This window comes from Pezoporus wallicus, unplaced genomic scaffold (genome assembly GCF_028554395.1).
Source record: "Pezoporus wallicus isolate ANWC-B61680 ecotype Strahan unplaced genomic scaffold, APGP_CSIRO_Pwel_v1 contig_4710, whole genome shotgun sequence".
NCBI lineage: Eukaryota > Metazoa > Chordata > Aves > Psittaciformes > Psittacidae > Pezoporus > Pezoporus wallicus.
In genome coordinates, this window is record NW_026640647.1 from 3,731,135 (window position 1) to 3,756,733 (window position 25,599).

Consider the following 25,599-nt stretch of genomic DNA (forward strand, 5'->3'; position numbering starts at 1 on the left):
GTGTTTGATGCGGTTTACTGTCAGGTAGCAAGACCTTTTCAAACACTTGCACAGAAGATAAAAAGTAAATAAGTGTTTAATTTTGTCATCTCAAGCTGAAGCATTTCCTATGTCAAGCACATACTTAGAAATGGCTTCATCTCAGGTGCTGGAGACATTAATTTCCTAGCTTTTCATAGGAATTATAGCACAGCCTATAAATATTACTCTGCTTTTTATACAGCCACACATGCTAAAAGACATGCTAAATATATCAATATGCAACTGATTTTACACATGTGGTTTACAATAAGCTGCTTAACTCCTGAAAACTTAAGCTGTTCCAGCCTCACAACCAGGGTACTGCAGATAAAGCAGTGCCAACAAGAAGCAATTAAACATTACTTTTTCCATGGCAATAAAATGCCACTACTACAGTCATCAGCCAGACTACAGCTACATTATTGTATGACAAAGATACACACATTAGCTACAGTTTGTACATTTTTCTTATTTATTCAAAAGCTAGAGGATGACAAAAAGGGTTAAAATATTTGATGCCACCTATTTATTACATAAACAAATACTTAATTCTAAAGGGACTCTGTTTACAAGCCCCTCTGTTCAAAAACCACACACAAATTATTTTTTTATACACAAATGTTTATTTCTCAAATAAACTTCCCCTTTAAACACAAGGAATGAAATCTAAATCTTCATAAAGATGAATCCAAAATGAAATCCCTCCAGTACATTGTAATCACTTGGTTTTTTCTTGGTCACTACTGGCTTTAAATGTTTAACATCAAAAAACAAGGACATATTTAAAAAATCATGCTACTGGAACCCTAGCTCTGCCTCTGACCAGCTCTAGACTGATCTCCAATACTTTAAAATATTACATCATCAAATCTGAAGCGTTTAATTGAAGAACAGCTGTGCATTAAACACAAACAACTGAACAAGAAGATTATAAGATGTAATCAAGTTCATAACGAATATAGGTGTTCTTTTCATCATTATAGATTCGTGGATAATGTGCTATCAGAGCATCCTGTGATCCTATGTAGATTGAATTATAGATCTTCCAATAAACGTCTCTGACTTTCCTGGCAGGGTGAAACAAACCCTAGAAAACAGAACACAGCAAAATTCATTGAAAGCTTAAGGTCTAAATTCTGCTATTGAGTTTTATCACGTTTTATACAACAAGCATTTTAAAAAGCCATTACAGTAACTAGCACCACTTATAACAAAGAAGGTACCCTAAATGTATCATTCACAATTTCTGTGCCTATCTAAACTAGCAAGTAGTAACAAAGAATTACTTGGAGACAGATTTTCTTCTCTTCTTTTTCTGCAGGGAGAAATTCCACTGAATGCAGGTCTAGTTTTGTATTCTTTTAAAATTAAAACCTACTGCAGTATATTTGGTTCTAACTGCATCTTATCTCTGGCTTTACTAATTGTGTTTTGCGTAGACAGCTACAGAGGAATACATGAAACAAACATTATTAAACCTAAAAAAAAAAAAACCTGAGCAGAATGTGAAAATTCTAGAAAACACAGTTCTGTGTAGTAAGAATATACAAGTAGTACTTGCAAAAAACAGTACACTATGCAAGAGACTTCTTTCACCTTCCTAAGAATGTATCTTTATGCTGAGGCCTCCCCCCAGACCCCACACAGTGAAATTCCTTATCTGCAACTAATTAGTAAAATGCTGTCACACGTTCTCTATGCTGACGTGCATGACACTAACCCTTGCTTCCCAACTGTTATGCAAGTTCAGCTTCAGCCAACGCAGCGAGAACTGTTATGTACAGTTACACAGAAAAGGAGCCTTCAGATTCTACTGCCACATGTGTTTACACAAGCTGACTAGTGTTGATGTAACGTTATAAATTCTGACCAATGCACTGTTCTCTTGTGCTTCACTCTCACAGTTTTAGATGCCTTGCTGTTTTTCTTGGCTAATAACAAATAAAGTTGATTTAATATTAAGCCTATCCTCTCATTCATTTACCTTACTTGTTCTCAGAACCCCTTGCACTATTTATTCCCCAGTACTCAAAATTAGTGAGACATTTCCACCTTACAAGTCAGACAGAGGCTATTTTAGCCAATTTCTATTATAAGCTACTTCTCTGCAAGTTCCTCAATGTAACTGGCTATCTTGCTATACCAAAACCTCTGTGCATTGCCTATTTAAATTACTGAAGTCTTCGGTACAGAACACCATGTTTAACCAATACTTTCAAAAGATGAAAAGCCACACTGTCATCCCTTGGTGGAAATCACCTTGACCTTTTTGTCTCCTGAAAAGAAGTCCTGCCTGGTAACTGCTGTATCTACTATCCCAGCATACGTAAGGACGTACCTGTAAACAATACTGCAACATTCTGCAGGGACCAATAGCAACTCTGAGGCCCTCCAGAGCCCCCATAACTGCCTGAATGACATGAGGAGAGGTTTCAAACACATTTGGCCATACATAGTTTAACAAATGATTAAGAGAATCTTCACAGCCGAACCCATAAACACCAAGAGACATATGCTGCACCACGGCACTGGCAGTCTGTCTGTGTACAAGATCCCTGCAAAGAGAACAGTGGTCTGTTAAGCAACATGACTGGACAAGCATAGTATTTCTTTTCAATAACACTGTTCTTGAAAGCACTAATACATGTTTTTAACCCATATTTACTGACAGCAAGAACCAGAGTAATAAAAATCAGTAAAATAAAAAAGATGGAGTTTCCTGATAAAGTACTGTGCTCTAATTACACAGCAGAAGCACTAACAACAGCAATAATCAAAACCAGTTTGAATGTAAGAAGCCTTGACTCACTTAAGCTGCTTGTATCATTTTAATCTTCATAAGTATTACAAAAAAAAGGAGTATATACAAATTCTGCCGGTCAAAGATCTTTAAGATCTTTAGCAAACAAAGGCAATGTGACTATTTGCCATCATTAAGACACAGCTATACAGTTAAAACACATGACTACAGCTAACTGTACCATAGATAAAAATAAGCGCACTCACCTGTCCATTAAAGCATCTTCAAGCAATGGTGTAACAGCATAAATGTAATCTTTTCCCATCTCTCCAATGTATTCAAACAGGAAGGAAAGAGATTTTAATACACCATTCTGGACATTCAGTTCTGGAACTCTGTACTCATTCATGAGCGCAGGCAGCACTGTGAATGGTGAGCATGTTTCAGCTACAATAGCAATTGCTACTGTAGTACATACTCTGTTCTGCCTTTCCTGTACTTTCAAGTTATTTAGCAGTGTAGCCAATACATCATGAGGTCTGGAAGAGATAATACACACATTCAGTGAAGATTTGGACAAAATTAGTTGAGCTTCAAATATCAAGTTGCAGAAAAGCATGGCTTAGCCCTTAAAAACACTAAGATAACTGATAAACAACATAAACCATGAAACTAAAACAGCTTTTGCTACTGCATGATGTTATTTTCATAATCAATATTTTTTACTTTCTCTATACTTAGCTTTTTTTCCTGCTTTCTGTTCTGCCTCTTTTAAACTCTGGAGGATAGCAGTAGCCTCCCCTCTACTACGCTAATCTCAGAGGTAATTACACACTTCTGTAAGATCATACACACAGAGAAAGGCATGTCCTGTATAGATAAATGAAGTGATAGCATTCCTTGGTTGCTTGCTGCATCTACATTAAGTCAGTAATTGGTCACTTAATTAAGAATAATAAAAGTGTTGATTTGGGGGAAAATAAGAAAAGAGATTGAGTATTTAAAGCAGAGGGGGTCTGAATGCATTTCACAGTATCAGAAACTCAGACAAACAGCTCTTCCTACCAAATTAGTCTCTAGCCCTGATAGCCCACAAATTAAGGTCAAAAGTGCAGCACCCTATGTTAACAAAGGATAGGTGACTGTATTCCTCCTTCTACAAAACAAGTAGAATAAAGTCTACACATTTAACACACTAAATATAGAGAAGTTCAAATATTCTCTCACCAGAAAATTCACAATGATCAGTATGTTAGGTAACTGTGTGTACAAGTGGGTGAGCATTAAATCAACTTACCCAATGGCTTTTGCAATATAACCAAAAGTGTTCACTGTGGCTCTTCGGATAGCTTTCTTGTGAGCTTTTAATAACTCAAGCAGTTCAAAGCAGATCCTCATCCATTCTCTTGCAGAAACATACTCTGCACCTCTGAAAGAGAATAAAATGAATTATCTTTTTAGTGATGTCAGAGGATTTTAAATAAAGCCACATAAGCTGCAGCTCCTATTTATTTGCTATCAACAGAGGGACACTGCATAAACAATTTCCATATTTTGGTATCTGTTAACATTAGACCTCCACTGGTTGATGGTGTACTCAAGATTTATTGCATTGCATGCATTCCAAGTTTGCATAAAGGGATAACATACTTCTTACAAAGTGCTTGCAAAATGTCTGCTAAGTATTTCATCTTAAGTTTTATGCTTAAGAAATATCAAGAGATATGACAATAAATACACAAATACCAAACCTGATGCTCAACTTCAGCTTTTGCTACAATAACTGCCCACACAGAGGGTCAAATATTTTATCATCAGGCAGCTTACCTGTCTGCAATACGCCCAACAAGATCAATACAATTTTCCTGTACTTTCTCGTGTCTGTTCTTCAAAATAGGTGTAAGCCGTGGCAACAGATCTTTGATTGGTGGTGTCATCTTGTGCATACCTATTGAATTCGAAGAGGCATATTTAGTTTTATAATGCCTTTTGATTTTGCTCTTAAAAGCATTATCATTACTTTTTGTAGTGTTAACAGGCATGTTATCACTACACAAACCCACCTATAACATTCACAATAGCTTTAAGTGCTCCGAGTATGCTGCCCAGTACTTCAGGATATTCCTCACCCAGGTACTCATACAACACAACACCCAAGTGTCCCATCAGTTTTTCCTACAACCAATCAAAAAGATTTGGAAGTTAGATTTTTTTTTTCCTTCTCATTACTATGTCACAAATATTACAGCAAATTTGGTAGGAGAAGTCAATACAATACCTCCTGACAAGTCTTCATAACAACTGCAGTACGAGAGATGAGGTCAGCAGCCTGCTGCCGAACTTTAGCCGATTTGTTGTTCAAACGCCACAAAACTGTACCACAGATTTGTGGCAAATAGGGTTTAACTCTTTTCCCTAGAGCATTAACCACTGTGCCAAAGCCATTCAGCATCACAGAATCCTAAGTATAAAAACAGCAAAGGAAAAATCAGACTAACAGCCACACTACATTTTAATTAAACAATATAGTCTAAAATTGCTATTAAAATTATAACATTCCAGAGCTTGTTTCTGGATTTCATTGATTACAGTACTGACATCTGAAAAAGGAGTCTAAAAGTCTAATTTAGAAGCACAAATTCATGTATAACTAACAGTGAGCTAGCTTACAATTAAAGTGAACCAAATACTAAATATCCTTGGTCATACCTCTGTGGTCTGTTCCTGGAAGGCGTACAAGATACCATCAATAAGCTGTTCTTCCAGCTTATGATCAATGTCTGCTGCCCCCAGATTTCCCATGATCTTCTCAATTGTTTCCATGACCATTTTTCTGTACTGCTCAGCCTCATCTTTCAGATCATCCACAATTCTGGAGATAATTTCTGCTGCTCCAACTTTATTGGCGAGCTCCACAGTTGTATCAACCAACTGAAATACACAGATGTTAAGTGAGCAAACATTGTTAAAAATATACTTTTTATATCTTGAAAATAAATTTCCTTAATATGAAGAGGAGAAAGAGCATCACGCACATTAAACCCACTAGAAACAACTGTTTTTAAATCAACCAGTGTCTTAAACACAAATGGGGTGAACTACCCCACCTTACAACTGATGTCAACTCATTCACAGATGTAAAATCTCTCGATAGCTTCCTAAGAACCTGTGAATCTTCTCGTTATGCAATTTCTAAATCACTAGTCAAAGAAATTCAGTTTCAGGACACTCAGACTAAATTAAGCATCTAGACCGCACGAACATTCTAGGGTGAATGTTGCTTCTGTTAGAAAATCATTTCCCAACTAAAGAAAAACAACATACCTGTCTGTAATTTCTTCTGTCCAATGCCATTCTGTGCTGCCAGAAGTGCTTGAAAAAAGGTGGCAAGATTTCTGTTTTAATGTAGTTTGCTTCAACACCATCCGTACCACAACATTGCTTTACCACCTGCCAGGAAATAAAAACACAACCATTTTAGTTCTGTGTAGGTTTTGGGATGGGGTGATTTTTTTGTCTTGGTTTGGATTTTGCCAGTTAAGAAAAACATACATATCTAATAATTATGCTACTCATTTGCACATACCTTTAGCACAATTTTTTTCATCTCTTCATCAGGAGACTGGAACTCTCTGATAAGGATTAGCATGACTTCTCTGGTATAATAGTTTGCATACTCAGCATCCATGAGCGGAATCAGGTAACCAATAGCCTTCAGAAAGGCAGCCAAACCCTATTTAAATGCAGAAATATGTCTCTAATGAATTAGAGAAGATATACATCCATTTCAGTTCAAACTAAAGAAAGTACCTTAGATATACCTTTCCTCTGTGTTGACGTATACCCTTCCATAAAGGCTTCAGAACAGAATCAAATGACTCAATACCATAGGGAGTAGCTGCCTCAGCCAAAGCAGCGATAGCCAGAGCACTGATGGTGCGGACTTTCTGCTGCTCATCCACCAAACCTGCAAAAGAACAGTGTTTAGTACCACTTCTTGTGACTTAAGTTCAAAACAGCAAAAACAGAGGAAGTATAAAAGGGACTAACTTATTTTAAGGAAAACCAAACCTCTATTCCTCTTTCCGAGTCAGACCAACTGTTTTTCAGTGTCAAAAGAACACATAAGAAAGGACCTTATTATCACTCTGCCCACTGGGGTATGAAAAATTTTTCAAATACAAAGTGAATGACAAATTCTGCCTGGGACAGCAGAACTTACCATGTTCAATAATTTCAACCAAGCTCCTCAGATGAGGCAAGATAGCACAACCCATAAGAATAGCAATCTGCTGTACAATCTTGATGCCGGTATGCCTAGCCTGCCAGGATTTCTTGCTTTTACAGACAGCTTTCAAGAATGGTAACAGCGAAGGAATGCCCAAAGCAGAGGCAACAACAGCAAAGGCTCGGGCTGTTGTATTTCTGACATATTCATCCATATTATCAATATCAGGTCGCATTGTGGAGATCATTGTCGCCAAACCAGCAGCCTGAAGGAAAAACAAACACAACATACTAATTGGATTTATGAACAACATAGTTGATTCTTCTGCCATACCTATAAATATGCAGCTATATGTAAGCTAACTTGGTGCCTTAATGAAGGCTGGAACTATACCTTAGCCAAGTTTGAAATGATTTCTCTGCCTTCCACTCTAGCATAGTAGTCTTCATCAATCAGCAGTGGTTCAATGACAACAAGGATCTGAAAAAGATGAACAAATTATATTTTCTATTGTTAATACTTTCAGTAGTATTTCCAGTCCTACTAGATTCAATGAAACAGGATCCAAGCTTAAAGCTTTAGGATGACCCCAAAAAATTTAAATCTACTATGTTTTTTTTAGAGCTCTTTGTCTGTAAAGGACCTGGCCTGGAGATTATACCCAGATCAGGTAAGAGCCCCTTTCCACCCCAAGTATGCGTCTATCATTTTTACATCATGTCTTAATACTATTAAGCCCAAATTTTGATCACACTACAAGAACTTAAATTTGTCTTAAAAAGAAACAGGAAATTATGTTAAAAAAAAAAGCTATCATCCTCTTCTGATATGCAAATAAAATACACGCTTCTCCCAGCTGTGGTCAGAAAAAAGCAAATCAAAGTTGAAACAGTAACCTGCAAAATACCTTATGTACATATGGTCGGACCAAATCATCCAGTTTGTAAAGAATTCTGTCGATTACTTTGACAAGCAAGTGACGCTCTTGATCTTCAAGCGTTGGGGACATCAGCAGAGGCAGAATCTGATTAAACAGTGGCCCTGCTCCAAACTCCCGAGCTTTATCTGTAATTTGTCGCAACGCAGCCTAAACAAAACCAAACAGCCCATCAGTTAAACTAAGGAAACAACACTGAACAATTACAAAACAGCTAGATATCAATCAAGTTAAACTGTAACCAAAGGCTTCAACGTATTTGCTCCTACCACCACAAAACTCTGCTTCAAACAAGTTCATGCTCATCTATTAAAAAAGTAATATGTGGAGAGATCCACCCTGATGTTAGCTCCCAGATGTTCAATTCTCAGGAAAAACATGGTACTGGCCTAATATTTAAGAATGGCTCCATCTGAAAAGCAGCTTACACAGCACTGGCATCTAGGCAGCTTGCTGTAAAGAGAACTGTGCAAAAAAGACTGCTAACATATTGCATGATGTGTAAGACTGAAATTTAACTAACATATTGCATGATGTGTAAGACTGAAACTTAATTAAAAGCTACATTCCTAATTTAAGCTTAAGAAACAAAATGTAGAAAGTTACAAAGCCCTGTTAAGCATGAGCATTATAAATCTAGTTTCTCGTAGTTGTAAAAAAAAAAAAAAAAGAAAAATTACATAAGCCACATACTATTTAGTGACTGACATTACTGTACAAAGAGCAGCCATACTAAGTTACATTGAATGACAAACAAAAAGCCACACAGACATAGAAGAGGAAGAAAGCACTGAACAGGTATGCTGGTTCTGGATAGGATACAGTTAATTTTCTTCACAGTAGCTGATATGGGGCTGTATCTGGATTTGTGCTGAAAACAGAGTTGGTAACACAGGCATGTTTAGTTACTAATAAGGAGTACTCACACAGACCCAAGGCCTTTTCTGCTTCTCACCCCACCCCCACCAGTGAGTAGGCTGGGGGTGCGTGAAGAGTTGGGAAGGGACACAGCCAGGACAGCTGACCCTCACTGACCAAAGGGATGTTCCATACTTTATAGCACCATGCTCAGCATATAAACTAGGGGAAAGTTGGCTAGAGGCCACTGCTAGGGAACTGACTGGGCATCAGTGAATTGGTGGTGAGCAATTGTTTTTCAATTGCATCACTTGTCTTTCTTGGTTTTTATTTATGTCGGCTGTTTGTCATTTAGGTTTCATTTACGGTGACAGGGTTGGCTTTGTGTTTGGTTTTTTTTTGGGGGGGGGTGTCTTTTCATTACAGTTTCTCATTATATGTTTTTATTTCCATTATTAAACTGTTTCTATCTCAACCCGTAGAGTTTTCTCACTTCTGGGTCTCTTCCACCTCACATCGTGGGGGAGTGAGTGAGTGAGCAGCTGTGTAGTGCTTAGCTGCCATCTGGGGTTAGCCATATCAGTTGCCACAACAACAAATACCGCTGTTTAGGAGGTTTTACAGAGAATCCCATGGACAACTAAATCTGAAAACAAATGCAAATTTTGGGAAAATGAAGTTACATAAATGCATCTGACAACAAATCTTACCTTTCTCATGGGAGGCGTGCCATTCTTTATCTTCAGAAGCAATTTCATTATTTTTCTCTCCTTCTGTTCTTCAGGACTCAGAGTTGATTCATCAACATCAACCTGCAAGTAATTCCAGACAAATATGAAGATTTGCTACATATTCAAAAGAAAGTACGAAACTTGAATCAGCATGAGCGAAATCTCATTTACCAGCAGTTTATCAAAGTATTGGATATCATCTGGTTTCAGGAATGGAAGGTTGCCAGATGGCTGGTCATTAACACTCTTCATAGTCCGGTCTTCTGTCTGCATGTGGAATCCAGTCATACCACCCAAAGGCGTTGGAGTTGCTGTAAGCTTCCGAGCTGGGGTGCGAATAGGTACATAACCAGCTGGTGGGGGAAGAACCTACAGAAGAATGGACAGATTTATCTTATCACAACAGATACAAAAGAGGAAGGCTGCAAATACAAAAAAACTACTTAACTTCTATCTTCCACTTTATTTGTTTGGGAATTTGTGTGAGTGCATACACTAGATCCCATGTTCACAGCAATGCAAACAAATTCACTGTTTATATGGAACTGACACTATTTCAGAAGAAAGCGCACTCCCCTTCTGAAAGCTTGGACAATAAACTTTGAAGGTGCTTCACAAAGTATTACAGAAGCACTTCAATATCTGTATCAACACAGTGTACTTGCTGGTTCAGAATTTGTAACTCCCTTCTATGTTTTTCTGCATCTGGACTTCATATTTCTGTCTGTTCAGAGCTCTGTTCTGGCCTTCACAAGGCATTCCCAACACTGAGAAGCAGAATAATGACTGGCTTTTGAGATCACCTTCAGTTCTTCCTAATAGATTTACAATAAGTCAGTAATCAAATTCAATAAATGTCTACAATCAATAATAAATACTTCATGTGAAACATTTTACTTCTGGGACAACTTGTGTTAAATAAAAATAAATCAATATCCCTCAGCAGAAAAAAATCCCACCACGTTCAGCTATATTTTAATTCAGATTAATTACCTTATATCCTTCTGGAAACATTGCATCCAATTCTTCATCAGAAAGTGGTCTGTTTCTCTCATCAATTTCCCTTTCCCAACGCCAAGCCTGCAACTGTTCAGGAGTCATGCTCATGATATGACCTATATTCAAACAGAAGAAAAAATACTTTAAAATAGTTAAAAAAAACCCCACTCTTTCGTATGCAGAAGGAGATTATTTGTTTACTTAACTTTTCAGTGCTCTCTTGAGCCAAAGTTTCCAAAGCACTTGAAATTTGTAGCCAGTAAGATATCAAACTTTTAGAGCCTTTTATCAATCTTTTAAGAACTAACCTGAACAGACATACAACATTAGTCCTAATTCCCCTCCAGTTGCTGTGAGTATTAAAATGGTAAACTGGGCATATAATGACTGCTTTCATACAGGTAGGTGAACATGCGAGGCAGAAATCTATTTCAAAATACAATTTAAAGGTAAAGATTTCATTTCACAAAAGAAAGTGAAGCCTTAAGGAATGGACCAGACTTACCTGGTGTAGGAGTTGCCATGTTCATAGCTGGGGTACCAATGGGTGTTTTGCCAGGTGTCAGAACAGGAGTGCTGCCACCCATCTGGCTAGCGGGTGTTTCATCCCATCGTGACTTCCTTTTACTTGCTCCTGGGGTTGGTGTTTCACCAATGGAATCACCACCTCTATCTGTACGAGGCGTCTCAGCCCATCCGCTGCCATGTCCCGGAGTATCTAAGGAAAAACAAAGCAATTTTAGCAGAAAGCTTAACAACATATGGTATAGTGTCAGTATCCAAATCCATTTACAGTATCTTGCTGACACAAATCAACAAGAACCAAGTAAACCAATACACTAGACAAAAAGTAAAGCCTGCCTTGGTGAACATGGAAAAGTCAAAGGCATTACACTAAAAATATCCAATAGAGAACTCAATTTTATGAAAAGAGCATATAATCTTCTTACTAAATCTTAGGATAAACAGATAAAATTCTAAAACATACAAAAGAACTCACATTCTAGAAATTACACAAAATACTCCACGTACTCCCTTTTTAAAAGTAAAAGGGGACAATGGTGTTTCAATGTTCTCTAACACATGAGCCTAATTCAAATTAGGCAGATGAGAAAATGCTTCTAAACTTGTTTTAATGCTAACCTCTTCAAAAAAAAACACTAAACAGTTCAGAAACTCACAAAAGCCTACTCAATGTGAGCTCCTTCACACATTAAAACCCCAACCTGCAACATGCATTAGGTATACCACAAAACTTTGATTCCATTTTGGAACTGAGGTCCTTTCACAGATGTGAATTAAGCTTACGGGCACAATTCAATGCTGCAAACTCAGACAAAAACATCATTTCACATCAACCACTAGATGTCAGAATGCTATTACACTTCTTGCCCCAGTTCTGAACCTAGGAAAAACAAATCCTATTCAGTTAACCATTCAAATTTTATTATGTGCTTTCCAGTTTGCCACAGATACCTCTTTCTGTTTTAGGTGTTTCATCCCATCGGTTTTTACGTGCACTGGAAGTGGCCCCTCCATGGCCTGGTGTCGCATGACCAGGTGTGTCCCGACCGGGTGTTGCGGCTCCTGCTGGTGTATGACTTGGAGTCGGATCCCATATTTTTGAGCCTGGGGTGGCACCAGGAGTTTCGCTACCCTTTGCACGGCCTGGAGTTTCATCCCATCGCAGAGATGGTGTATGTCCAGGAGTCTACACAAGACAAACCCAGAAGTATTAATATCTCTCATAGTATAGAGTAAAAGATTGCAAGTTACTCTTTTTCAGTAGAGTAACAAACTTCTGAAACTCAAGAGGCATTAATGTCTTCCATAGATAAGAACACTAGGATTATTACCTCTGCTTGATCCCAACTGGATAACTTTTTGGGTGTAGCACCAGGAGTCTGATCAGCTGTCTGATCCCAACGCCGTTTGCGTTTTGAAGGTGGCTGAGATGCAGCTCCATTGACGACTTTAAGCTCTCCAGCTTTAGCTTTTTCAGCTAGTTGTTGCCTAATTTCCCTCTATTCAAGGGCACAAAAAGACAAACATAAGAAACAGACTTCTTGAGAATTACATCTTTAAAAGAGATTTTTCAGCTTATCATATATTTTATGCTACTTTCGAGGTTTTGCTCAACTAACATGCAATTACCTGCTGTTTTAATTTCAAGGTCACTCCTGTTTCAAATTCCTCTACACTGACAGAGCAGCTGCGTGTTGGGAAGGGCTGTTTTAAAATTTATTTCTTATAAAAGCCACTATTACAGCAAATGCAACTGCATGGAGAATTCTGAGCGCTATCAGTTTCTGTCACCTACATGTATGCCTTAAAATCATTACACATCTGTTTCCAGCAAGTTCCGCTTTAGTCAATTAAAAGTGGATGAGTTGGAAATTGTGTTCATGTGACTTATATCCTACAACATTAAGAAGTCCTAAATTTCTTATTTAAAATTCCAAGATGATAGCATTAAAACAGCACTAGCCCAGACTGGTCTTCACTCATCAGTGGATCCATAAGCAGTCAGGACTGTCAGAATTATAAACCAATTCCTCCATTAAGGCAAGTCAAGATAAATCAGTGTAATTCTACAGAGGTCACTGAACTACAAGATCTTGATCCAATTAATAATATGGCACTGTAGGTATTACACAAGAAATTTGATTATATTACCAATACCTTCTTACATGTTAATTTTAATTGCCATGAATAAAGCAGGTACTTTTACTATGACTTTTTTAGTATTTAAAGCCAAATGTCAACCTTACTCCAGATCTTAGTACCGCAACATTGTTTTAAGCGCTTCAACAATAGCCTTTCAAGACCTTCTTGGTTTCCCTTTACAAAAGCCTCAAAACCCCAAACATATCTGCCACAGAATACCCCATAGTCACTGCTTTTTCGTAGAAAAGAAATAAATAACAAAAAGTCCAAGTGCTATAAAAAAAATCCAAATTAAAATATATTGAGACAATTTCTCCCCCTGTTGCTCAAGTATTATATAGAACATATGTTCACTGTCAAATTCTACTGACTTCCAACATGTGAAGAACAAGATTTTACAAAGAAAAGGACTTCCGTGTCAAGACAAAAAGTCAACAGAATTTCTGTTCCCACTTTCTTAACACACTTTCAAAGGCTGTAAAATGAAACAAAGTTCAAGTGGAAAACGCTCCCCTCTCCACACACCTCTTCTTTTGTTAAATGCTGTTCACGCATAACATCCATGTACGTTCTGGCATTCATTTTAGGATCTGGTGTCTTCCCTCCTGTGGAAGAGAACAGCAACAGGAATGGAGAACAATGAGTAAAGGATAAGCAGAAACTGTTGGCTTTTTCTATTGTCCTGCTCTAGTATTATATTATTCCATGATCATTTAATTTTACTTTTTGATTGAAAATTTTTTAAATTACATGTATCATACGTTTATTCAGTTTGCTGATCAATTTAACCTGTTTGAACACAAACATAACTACTGCAGTTTCAAACAAATATTTTAAAGCCGATATAAATGGTAAAATGACAACACAGTTAAAGAGTCTTCAGAAGTGATGGGTTCCTGGGTTGCTAATCCAGAATACGTACACTTTCGTGCCTTTGTCTCCATCAGCAGTTCTGACTTCAAGCAGCAGAATAGAAGCCTAGAAAATTATCTCTTTACCATTAGTAACACTTTGGAAAGATATTTATATTCAAAACATTACCTTGTGTAAGCTGTTAAATCCTAGTTGTTATCTGACTACAAATAACTATCGCATACCTAAGTAACATTTAAAATGTTTTAGCATAAAGACCCTTTTCTAAGTTTGACAAATCTGGACACATCTCCCAGATCTTTTAGTGTCATATGGTAGAAGGGCTTCATTGAAAAAAAAACAAACACCCAAAAAAAACCCAAAACAAAAAACCCATAAAAAATACTTGATGACACTTTCCCCTTCTTCTCTTCTCAAAGGACAACTGTGACTGGGAGCTGACTGCAATACAGTACACGTACCACCACAATGATACTCACAGGTAATGGTTTTTGTACACCATATGTTGTTTTATGCTGTGTATCTTGCGTTAAGTAAACTTTTAACTACTTTACAAGAAGCCCAACTTTACAAAAATTAAGACTTGTCAAGAAAAACACTTTTCTTTAAGAAAAATGTGCAAATTTGCTATACAAGTGGTATAGCATTATAATTTAGGGAGAATAATACACTCTTAAACATTTCTATGCTGAAGATCATTGCCCAATTGGCTGTGTCACTCTGACACTAGCTTTGATAGGACTTTCCTTTGGAATACTTTTTCACCATAATCTACACAGGATGTGTTGAACTGCACCCTTAAGAATGCAGACAGGACTGGCATATAGCAGTACTGCTGTAGGAAAGAAATTAAGGACAGTTAGTATGGGCCTGTGAATTCTGACAACACATGTTTATATCAATTACAATTAAGCAAGTAAAATAATTAATATCCCTATTAATTCATGCAGGCTGAAATTCTCATTTGTAAAACCTGCAAAATAGCTACTGATTTTAAGCCAACAGGCACCTCATTGCCACACGTGAAACTCAATCACCTGAAGACCCACGAATACCCCTTTTCCTGACTTCCATTCTAAAATTATCAGAATAGACTTGAACTATTAATAGTATCAAAGTCTTATATATGCTTTTGTTTCTTTTAGTTATACCACCTAAGATTACATAGGATGGTAAGAATTAGGTGCTCTATTTTGAGAACTAGCATTTCAAAAGCAGTAACCCTGTAAATCTCTGACTTGGAATGAAAACTTTCAAGGTACTGAAAGAATCTGAGCACTCAATACACAAGTTGTTCAAAGTATAATGCACAACCCAAAACAAAATGAAAAGAGAAACCTTTAACCCTTTGTGTTTCTATGGCAATGGCTCATTATTTTCTTGTCCTTCTACCTGGAAAGAAAACTCGTATTATAAAGATGAAGAATATGGCATCTAGGTTTTCAACCAAATCTCTATGAAAAGGGGATGTTTAAAACATAACTAAGTTTACAGGCATGCCAACAGAAATCAAAGGGCTAAAGACAACAAATTCCATAAAGGGTATAGAAAAGTTAAAATAAATTACCATCTGCAAAAGGATCAAGACGCTCAGGAGAAATTATCATCATCCGCCTGTGCTTTTTGTACTCATCTTCCCGATCTGCAATCTTTTGAGGACGGTGCTCTGCAAAAGGATCATACTGAAAACCAAACAAAGCTTGTTAGTCACATACTTAGAAAGAATATGACCATAACCCTGTATTCATGTTCAGTATTACTAAACAGGCCAACTTTATTTTTAATCTCAACTATGCAGGAAGGGCGTGCTAATAAAAATGTTAACTTCTGTACCTGGAACTTTTCCAACACAGAATATCTTATGAAGTAATTTCTGTTTGCTATTTTAACACGTTTATTCACCTGTTACAAAAGCACTGCATATTGTCAACCTTCCTCCCGCTTTTTGCAGGGGAACTTAATGCTACTTCATATGCTTTTAAATTTCACAGAAAAATACTCCAGGAATAGAAAACCTAAGTGACTATATTTTCTTTACAAAAATAGAAGTATATAGGACATTAAGTTGTTTTCATTTTTTAAATATCTGACATATTAAAAATAGTTCAGTGTAAGTGCCCACACTGCCTTTCCACGCAGAAGTGCTAACTTTTATCACCCTGTGGAATTCTCAACTAAAGTAGTGACAAGCTTAGAGCAAAATTAAAATACCAAAGCCCTTTACACACATCTTGTTTTTCCAGAAGACAAGCCCTGGTCTCAAAAAACTTTAACACTTCTTTCCCCTAATACCTACAACAGTATTTTATTTTGCCTTCAATCAAGATGTACCTGTTCGGTAGACTGTGGTATGTCATTAAGCAATGCCACTGGAGCATGGTACCCTGGCTTCTTCTGACCAAGCAAACTTGTAGAAGGGTAGTCATCATCATCCTGTCAGTACAAAGACATGGCAAACTGGTCATGTTGATATTATATTTAGATAAAATAACAAATTAACATCCTATGGTCAAAGAAAACACAAAAACGGACAACCAGAATAGTTAATTACAAAGCTTTTTCATACAGCTTGTTTTATTAATCCCAAACTGCTGAATCAGATAAACCTACTCACATCACTAAAAACAGAACTTTTTCTCTGCAAAGCTCAAATATTCTTCAATATGCTACATTTAATCAAGTCTGCATTTCATATTCAAACTTTTTATATATACTTCCCTAGTTTGCATGCAAAAACTGGTGCAGAGAAATTCAAATCCATTTTTCTTGAAACCCAGCTAGATATAGAATAAACCTTGAGTGAGTAACCCCATTAAAAATATTCAGAAACACTGAAAAATTCACAATTACATTCATGTTAGTTTAGTTGTACCTTCTCAATCACAATGGCAATAACAAGAATTCAGTACGTGCAAGATGCTTTTGCTATTTTCTCTTTTTAGTAGCCAGCTTCTGTGCAATAATTTACAGCAAGAAAAACTGCTCTTTAACCCATGAAATTATTTCAGTGAGAGCCTGTAATTGGAAGTTTAAATTAACAAATCCTTTAGATGCCTGCAGATGACCATCTTGGTTTCAGCTGGGATAGTTTTTTTTTTACTGACACACAGCAAGAAACTAAATAAGTACATCACCACATAAATGTATCGGCTAGTACTAAACTGGACATAACAACCTTCCTTTGAAAAAGGTAATTCACTCAGTGAAATACGCAGTTGTTTATGTATTTACGGTTACAACTGTAGTATCTGCTCCTGCAACCGAAAATGTTGCCAAACATTTAACATCAGAAATTAACATAAAGTAATCTTACAAGCAGGATACACACAGAGAACATAATCCAGTGAAAAAGCCAATTCTAAAAAACTGCTCCGAAATTTGAAATGAAGTAGGAATACAAACCGTAACACAGTCACTTAAGCCTGCTGGCCCAAGGAGTATTAGGTATCTCCCCCCACCACCACCATAATTTTTCATCTTGCCAGCAACAACAGAACAAAGCTAATTATTCCAGCCAAGGCTAACTCTGATTAAGCACCAGGCCACTACTTTTTCCCTTCTCCTTGGGCCTACATGACTTTCGAAGCATGATTCATGAAGTACAAGCTGTACTTGACTTGCAAGAAATATCTGGTCCAGTATGACTTTTGACTTCAGCAACTGCCATTAAAAATTATTCAAATTAACTTCAAAATACTTACAAAAAATGTCCTAACCAAAATAATACATAAGATCACTTACATCTTCCAATTCAGTTGCTGCAATAGAAGTGACATATCCAGCAAACCTGCTGTCACTGCCACCATAAATTTCTTGATCGTAATATCCTGTGGAATCAAGGCCTACTCCTTGCGCTTCATCAAGAGCAGGCTTTTTTCCTTGAATCTCTCGAATTTGTGCTTCAATATCTAGCATAAAAGCATAAAAAAAATTAAGAGGTCTTTTTATACTTACATATATACAAAATTCAATACTTATGTTACTACGCACAACAGAGTTTTTGTCCAATTTTAAATATTATCTCTAATAAACAAGTTTGACATATAAAACTATGAAATCATTATGTTTATAAACAGCTTTTCCTTAAGTTGTAGTATTATCTAGCACAGACTACCTCAATTGTATGGCCTAAGGCAAACAATTCAAACCCACTGTTAATGTATCTCATCTTTCAACAGAGATAGCAGAGAAGGTAATTTACACCACAGTAATCACAGGATCATAGAACAGTTAGGACTGGAAAGGCCCTTAAGATCTTCTAGTTCCAAACCCTCTGAGGGACCCCTCACACTAGACCATGTTGCCCAAGTCTCTGTCCAACCTGGCCTTGAACACTGACAGGAATTGGGCATTTAATATTTCTCAACACTAAATTAACACAACACTTCCTCAACTAATGCAATTCTGCCCTTATAAAAGCCTTTCAAAATGTTATCACCAATTCACAAACCTATTTTGCTGATTTAAACAAAGCTGTTCAAAAGACCTATTAAATGAGTTGTCAATCTAAGAACATGTGAACATAAAACACTATATTACGTTATCTAACATTTTTCAAACCCCAATAGGACAAATGGGAGATGTGACATCTTTTTAAGATGTCAGGATGTGACTCTAATCAACTCTGGTGGCCATCTTTGACCTTAGAAATTTGGTACTTTGAGAAATTAATATTAACCTGTTAACCCAGAAAACAAGGAACCACGCTTTAAACCATTCTTTCCTTCCCTGCTGCAATGCAACACAAAAATCAACTGCAGTAATCCAGCTGTCTTCAACAAATGTAATTGTCAGGTAGGTATAGTAAGGCACAGCTAACTTTATAAATTATTACTATTTCCATCTGATTTCTATTTGATTCAATAGGCATGTAAAGACAATTACCCACATAATATGAATTTCTGGAGATCAAACAATTATTCATGGGAAAAAAAAATACCCAAGAATTGGATTTCATGGCTGAAGGAGTACCAAGGGTCATGCGTGAGGAAGGTGGGATTATATGTAAACTCAAAATTCCCTTCCAACCTCACTGATTCTGTAATTCACTATTCCTATCTGAAGGGGTATTGCTGCTACATTAACCTGAGAGATATTTGCCAATATACAAAAGCTACAGGAAACTCTAGTTACAAATAATCTTAACTCTTGATTATTCACTCTATTTTTACTACTGCTGCTCATTTCTCGTTTTGTAAAATAAATAAATTTCACACTGGTTTCCCAGTGAGGTATCTCGCATAACACACTGTACCACAACATCTGCTAACAAATGTCAGAAAGATCAGGATACTTAAAAAAGACATTGGGGGGGGGGAGGGGGGGCTGGGGGAAAGAAAGGCATTTTTTCTATTAAGGTAATTAAGGTAACTGAGCATGTAGTTTTGCCTGACAAATCTTTGCTATATAGCTATGAGTAAGAATAACAGATTAAGTGTTTGTGTCCAGCCTGCAGGACTGCAAGCAATTAGAAACACCAACTCCACTCTATGTACAGAAAACCTGACAGCAAACCTGCAATTCCTGCAGCTGTCTAGTAGGGAAGGAAAGAAACGGCAAAGGAACCTTTTACAAGGGCATGTGTGACAGGTGAGGGGGAATGGCTTTAAACTGGAAAAAGGCAGATTTAGTTAGATTAAACACGAGAAAGAAAGTCTTCCTTGTGAGGGTGGTGAGACACTGGCACAGGCTGCCCATAGAATTTGTGGCCGCCCCATCCCTGGCAGCCTTCAAGGCCAGGCTGGATGGGGCTTTGAGCAACATGGTCTACTGGGAGGTGTCCCTGCCCGTGGCAGGGGGGGTGGAAGAGGATAATCTTCAAGGTCCCTTCCAACCCAAACCATTCTATGACTCTGTGTTTCTAAACTTGGCAACAGTCCCATGCACAGAAGATACACCATACTAGATGATAAAGCCTCCAGACAAATGGCTCCCATCAAGGTTTTGCAAGTATCTACAACAGGGTAACTTGGACAGTCACCTCCGCATTACAGAAACTCATGGTATCTGCCCCCGGAACTTATAAGAAGCTGAAACCTAATAAAAGCCTTATATGGCTGGCCATTATCACATACTAAATCCTGCCCCCAGGGACATTCAGCTTCCCTTAAAATCCTGTATAACCCAGGAGATTCCAGCGAGTCCAGAACTTGAGACACACTCCATCCCAATATGTTAGTTACTTTCTGGAGAAGCAGCAGAATTAGGGATCCCTGTCCTACCCACATGAGTCTCTTATGATCTTCAGAGGCATACTAGTTTGTATCTTGTTTACTAGTTCTCACAAAAAAGATCTGAGAAAAGTATTTGAGTTGTATCAGTTTCAAAAGCACACCACAGGATGACTTCATAAAAATTAAAACACCTTAAGATATTTCAGTTATTTCTGTTTCTTCCAAAGAGCAGATCAAGTTCCTGATTCCTTCTGCAGCCTGGTGCAATGCAGCACTGGGGTGAAAGGGAATACCCGAAGCTTCAGTTGCTACCAAGGACAATACTACTATCACAGTAGTGATTTTAGAGAACAATGACATTGTTTCTTTCTAAAAAGCAGCTACCAGAACAACACACTGCCTCTTTAGTGGCATATTACGTCCTGATTGCACATCCACAGCTGTCACCAACTTCAACCCCCAAAAAGCCTACAGATCTTGCCTACAATGCAAGATCATCCATCATCTGTCTGCTGAACAAATCTAATCATGTAGCTCTGCTAAATCAAGCACCATGAAGCACCCTGCCATGCAGGATGGGCCATGGAAATTGCTTGTGCATGGGCTCCCACCACTACCACCATCAACAGTCTATCAAAACAACCGGAATTTCTGTAGCAAGAGTGTTAATACAAAAATCTTTTCCTATTAACAGTTCTTATCAACACTTTACATACTAAGGCCTTATTATTTTATTTTTAAGATAGCTATATTTACTGTAGAGGGTACAGATATCATTTATTATTGGTCTTCTCCTTTAAATTTCAAGGACTACATAGCTGTTTGCAGACTAAGGAGCATTCTCATTTTCTGACACCAAGACCTGCTACGTTATCTACACCATAAAAGTCTGCACAGGGTCTATAGGGTTAATACCCCCCCCACACACACACTTACAGCCACCAAAATTTTCAATTAAGGCCACACAGTCACTAGGTGATAGTTTAAATGAGGCACTCTGAAGAGAACACCCGTCTGGTGTACCACAAAGCCCTTTAAACAGAAAGTTAACTGACCAGCAGTTTAGAACACAACAGATATATAGCTGTAAAAGACCATAAGGGCATTAAAGATGTGTTTACCCTTCCTTGATATAGCTGGCACTTTCTTGAAAAAGTTCACACCCTATTTAACAAAGCACTTAAATACAAACCGAGTAATCACAGAGCTTAAAAATACACCGTGTAAAGCAAAGTACTCCTTCGACTTACTTTGATTTAGTCAACAAATACATAAGCAGAAAGTTTAAAGACAAAGAAACATTAAGGGGAGTGAGATTTTTTAAGACAAGGGGGGATAATATCCTGCTCATTCCCTTTTCTGCGTTTTAATGCAATACATTTTGGTATTTTAAGAAAAGGAACTTTAACATGCACAGTTGATTTGAAATATACCATAAATGTTGAACCTTATTACAGTTAACATATTTGAGAAGTAACTGAAAATCTAGGTCACAGCCAGATTACGACAGGCTTTCAAAATATATACTCCATTACCATATATGTAGCTTTACTTGCAGAATCTGGAGTGTTAAGACATTATTCAGCAGACCCTATACTGCAGCAGTATTTTACATTGTAAATAGTTCTATGTTTTCATGCCTTATACTTTTGCATGAAGCTTGCCCTGTGCAGCTTCATTTCTAGCTACTTTAACACTCTCATAAAAGTTAGGTCTCCCTCACAAATGGAGATTTCTTCGGTCATTTCTAAGCAAGAAAAAAAAAAAAGGATGCAATTAAAACCTACCTTCGATAGCATTCAAAACTCAAGCATTTATTGAGGCCTTATAAGCTGCCATTCTAAACTTTACTTGCAGCTTAAAACAAAGAATTCTCCCTTAAACTAGGTAACTGAACACTATTTTGAGATCTCTTTCAAGCTGTGTCTATGACACATCAATAGACATTTAGCAAACAGTGCAAAGATGTGAAAAATCTAAGACAATTTAGTAACAACTCATTTTGAAGAGCCAGCTAGACACTAAAAATAAAGAGAACTCAGAAGAAAAATAATCAGGCTGTCCAGATAATACCTCCATGTTGGGAGAAACAAGAGCATTACATGATCATACCCAGTTAAACAAAATTATTTATTCAACTACCTACACACCTCCTTAAATCCTTCTCTGATACAACATTGATAAAAACATATGCAACTGGAAGTGTGCCAATGTTTTCATTAAAGTTAGTGCACCACCACTTGCTTCAATAAACAGCGAATTTCAGTTAAAACAACAATAAACTCCCAACAATTCTGTACTGTTATTAAAAGCTCTTTAGGTAATGAGAGGCACTGTGATGGGTAGTACTAGCTCACACAAACCTCAAGTCACAGCATATAAACAAAAGACAATTTCTGTAATTCTAAAAAAAGTTCTAGAATGCTAAAACTAAAATTAAATTTAAATTAAAAAAGCGAGGACAACCGTTTAAGCCTTTCCTCATCCATAAACCCAGATTATGTCTGCAGTGCTGAAGACTACATTAACCCCACGTCAATGGGAAATGATACTGCTCCATTTGAGAAGTTTTTGCATTGCAAAACTTTCCACCCTCCCCCAAAAGCAGTAAATATCCGGGTGCTCTGCCTACCTCACAGTATACAACCACAGGCCAGGGTACGTTTTGATTAGTGAATTATGGATGCAAATTAACAAAAAGTACAGTGGATCACCTATTATACACAGAAACATGACCAAAAACCCAAAAGCAAAAACACAGAAGCAGTAGGATTCTGAAAATTATATCCCCTTGCCTGAAGATATTTAACAGCAGAGCAAAGCAAAGACACTGCCCAAGAAGAAAGCTTTGATGCACACTATGAGGAGCTGGAAGCAATAGCGAACGTAGCTACATAGCACCTCCGAGAATAACACACTGCCTATGAAAGCCCTCACTCACTAAACTGCTCAGACACAGTTCTCGTATGTAAATACCCAGCCGGCAGAAGTCTGAGTGCTAAACTGGCAGATGAAGCGCTTGAGACATCACGCTGTTTTTTCCCTCCTTCGGGCCATTTTCTCAAGCATCCGGTAATAGACCAGGTCATGCCGGCGCTCAGCGGCTCACCCTCTCCTCTCAGCCTCCTGTTTACTGCAGAGGCAGGCCAAAGGGCTCGGCCGAGAGAACAACCGTGTGTTATTGACATTTACGATGCGAGATTTTTCCGCGCGCCTGCCGAAGGCTCGACGCGAGCGCCTAGAACGGGCCAGGGTCGGGGCCGCGCGAAAGCGCGCAGCGACAGGAGCGGAGGCGAGGAGCGTCCCGCGGGCGGCCTCGAGTGGAAGCGCTGCTCTGGCTCGCCCTGTGCCGGTAGGACCCGTCCGTCCCGCGGAGCCAGCCGACACCATCGCGCTCACAGCTCTCCCCTGGGAGCCTGGCAGCACCATCACGGGCCACCCCCCCCACGCATGCACAGCGAAAGCCCCTCTTCAGTCAGGCTCCCCCCGCCGGGCCCCGCAGCCCCACCCCCTCAGCCCCGAGCGCCAAGCAGCAGCTTGGGCATGGCGCTGACACAGGCGCAGACGCCATTACAAACAGGCCCTGCCCGACCGCCGCTGGGAGAGCACAGCCGGTCCTGCCCGAGAAGCCGAGCCTGGCGGCGCACAGAATCGAAGAGAAACACAGTCAAAAAGCCAGAGGCACACCCGCGCGCCGCGCCGCCGCGGGTGATTTTCAGGCTCCTTACCTTCGTGAGTCTTGGCGATCTTCGCCATTTTGTCCACAGCGAACAACGCCGAGGCGGAACTGGCGCGGCCCCGCCACTTCCGCTACGAGGAGGAAGGCCGGGCGCCTAGTGCGCAAACGCAGATCAAAGCTGAGCCGCGTGCAGCTGGGAGCAACCGCCAAGCGCAAGCGCAATGGCGCGGCGAGCCGACGCCGCTGTTAACAGGGCGGCCGCTCGGGCCGGGCTCCAAGCTCCGCCCGCCGCGTGATGGACGGCGCGGGCAGCGAGTGACAGCACGGCTGAGCGGAGCTGAGGCGGGCGCTGGGACGGCCGGTACCGGGTTGTCACGGGCCCGGTGTTGGGGCAGTGGGTACGGTATGCTGAGAGCTATCCTGACAGCCCGGTGCACGGCTGACAGCGGGGAGGGTGATGGCGCATCCCCGGCTGGCGGCGGGAAAGGGGCGGCTGGCGCTGGCCTCAGGAAGAGCGGCCGCCGGATGTCACAGAGAGGGACAGGACTCGGAATGGAGCTGAGCCGTTTGCGGTGCCGGGGAGGTGATCTGGGTGGGATGCAGGCAGCATTGTGCCTGTGCAGATGCGCATCTTTCCACACTACCAGGGTTTATCTGCGTAACTGTCCAGGTTCCCTCCCTCCGTGCTTTTCAGGCCGTTTGATGAGGGACAATGTTTTCTAGTGGCCTTCGGGCAAGAAGCTATTGTGTGTATGAAGGTATGAAGCACTTCAGTGCTCCCTTGTTATCTTCAGGCTAGAGAAGACAATCAGTGGTATTCTTCCACTATGTGGCTACAAGCAGTCTTCTTCACACTTGAGACACCAAACATGTTAACTGTTTCCTGGAAACTTGTTTCTCCAGATACCAGTCTCTTTCCAATACTCAGTCCCACTGGAATTTGGATGCTTTGCTATGTTTGCCAAATTGCTTGCCCTTTGTTTCGTTTTACCAGGCTAACTGGCCCGCACCAACAGATGAATTGCTAGATACAAGAATAAAGCATATATATGTATACTTGCCACAAGATGCGGGCAGATCTAGACAACACTTCAGGCAATCAAGTCTATTCAGTATTTTAGTAAAGGCTTGAAAGAGAATGGAAGTTAGGTTTCTAAAATTGGCAGATGACACCAAACTGGCTAAAACCACTGGCAGATAGAAGAAGGAATTCAGAATAATCTTACATTGATCCATACAAGAAACAATCTAAGATCAAGGTGCACTTTAATGACAGACAAAGTACTATGTATTGGAATTTGAAATCAAGTATGAGTTGAAAGTAGCCAAAAAAAAAAATCAGAAAGTGATCACATGTGGACAGCAAATCAAAGTTAAATATCTCTTAGTAGCAACATGCTGCCACAGAGTAAGTAAATCTAATTCTAGGCCATTGAAAGTGGCATTGCCTATAAAACCTGGAAAGCAATCATTTCACTTTACTTGGCACAGTCAGAAGCACTGATGGAGTACAGGATGATGGAGTTCATTTTGGGACTCTGCAGTTCAACAAAGACACAGACAAACTTGGTGTAGCCTAGAAGAGAGTAGGAGGAATGATGAGAGGTTTATGGAATATGAGCTAGGTGAGAATGTAAACAGAAATTGTTTAGCTGTTCTACAGTAACTGTCCTTATGCAGCTTCTGCATTCAT

At 39.0% G+C, this 25,599-nt stretch overlaps 1 protein-coding gene across 4 annotated transcripts; it reads right to left on the bottom strand.

Moving 5' to 3' along the window:
- Window positions 1-470: 470 nt before the first annotated feature.
- On the bottom strand, window positions 471-24,091 carry SF3B1 (splicing factor 3b subunit 1). 4 transcript variants are annotated; one of them, XM_057419927.1, is made up of 25 exons: window positions 23,956-24,091; window positions 17,796-17,962; window positions 16,386-16,487; window positions 15,622-15,736; window positions 13,707-13,786; window positions 12,371-12,538; window positions 11,991-12,225; window positions 11,020-11,232; window positions 10,509-10,630; window positions 9,687-9,884; window positions 9,495-9,596; window positions 7,897-8,076; window positions 7,383-7,469; window positions 6,984-7,254; window positions 6,583-6,728; window positions 6,348-6,494; window positions 6,086-6,211; window positions 5,471-5,692; window positions 5,040-5,222; window positions 4,825-4,936; window positions 4,589-4,709; window positions 4,059-4,190; window positions 3,028-3,300; window positions 2,360-2,576; window positions 471-1,108 (listed from the first exon to the last, which is right to left on the bottom strand). In XM_057419927.1, exons 1-25 carry the CDS (start codon window positions 23,981-23,983, stop codon window positions 950-952), a joined length of 3,906 nt encoding a protein of 1,301 aa, XP_057275910.1. In that variant the 5' UTR covers window positions 23,984-24,091; the 3' UTR covers window positions 471-949. The 4 variants fall into 4 exon arrangements, with proteins under 4 accessions (XP_057275910.1, XP_057275911.1, XP_057275913.1 ...); XM_057419928.1 differs by lacking the exons at window positions 15,622-15,736; window positions 16,386-16,487; window positions 17,796-17,962; window positions 23,956-24,091 and adding an exon at window positions 14,104-15,604; XM_057419930.1 differs by lacking the exons at window positions 471-1,108; window positions 2,360-2,576; window positions 3,028-3,300; ... (15 more) ...; window positions 11,991-12,225; window positions 12,371-12,538 and adding an exon at window positions 14,104-14,159 and having other exon boundaries at window positions 13,721-13,786.
- Window positions 24,092-25,599: the final 1,508 nt, after the last annotated feature.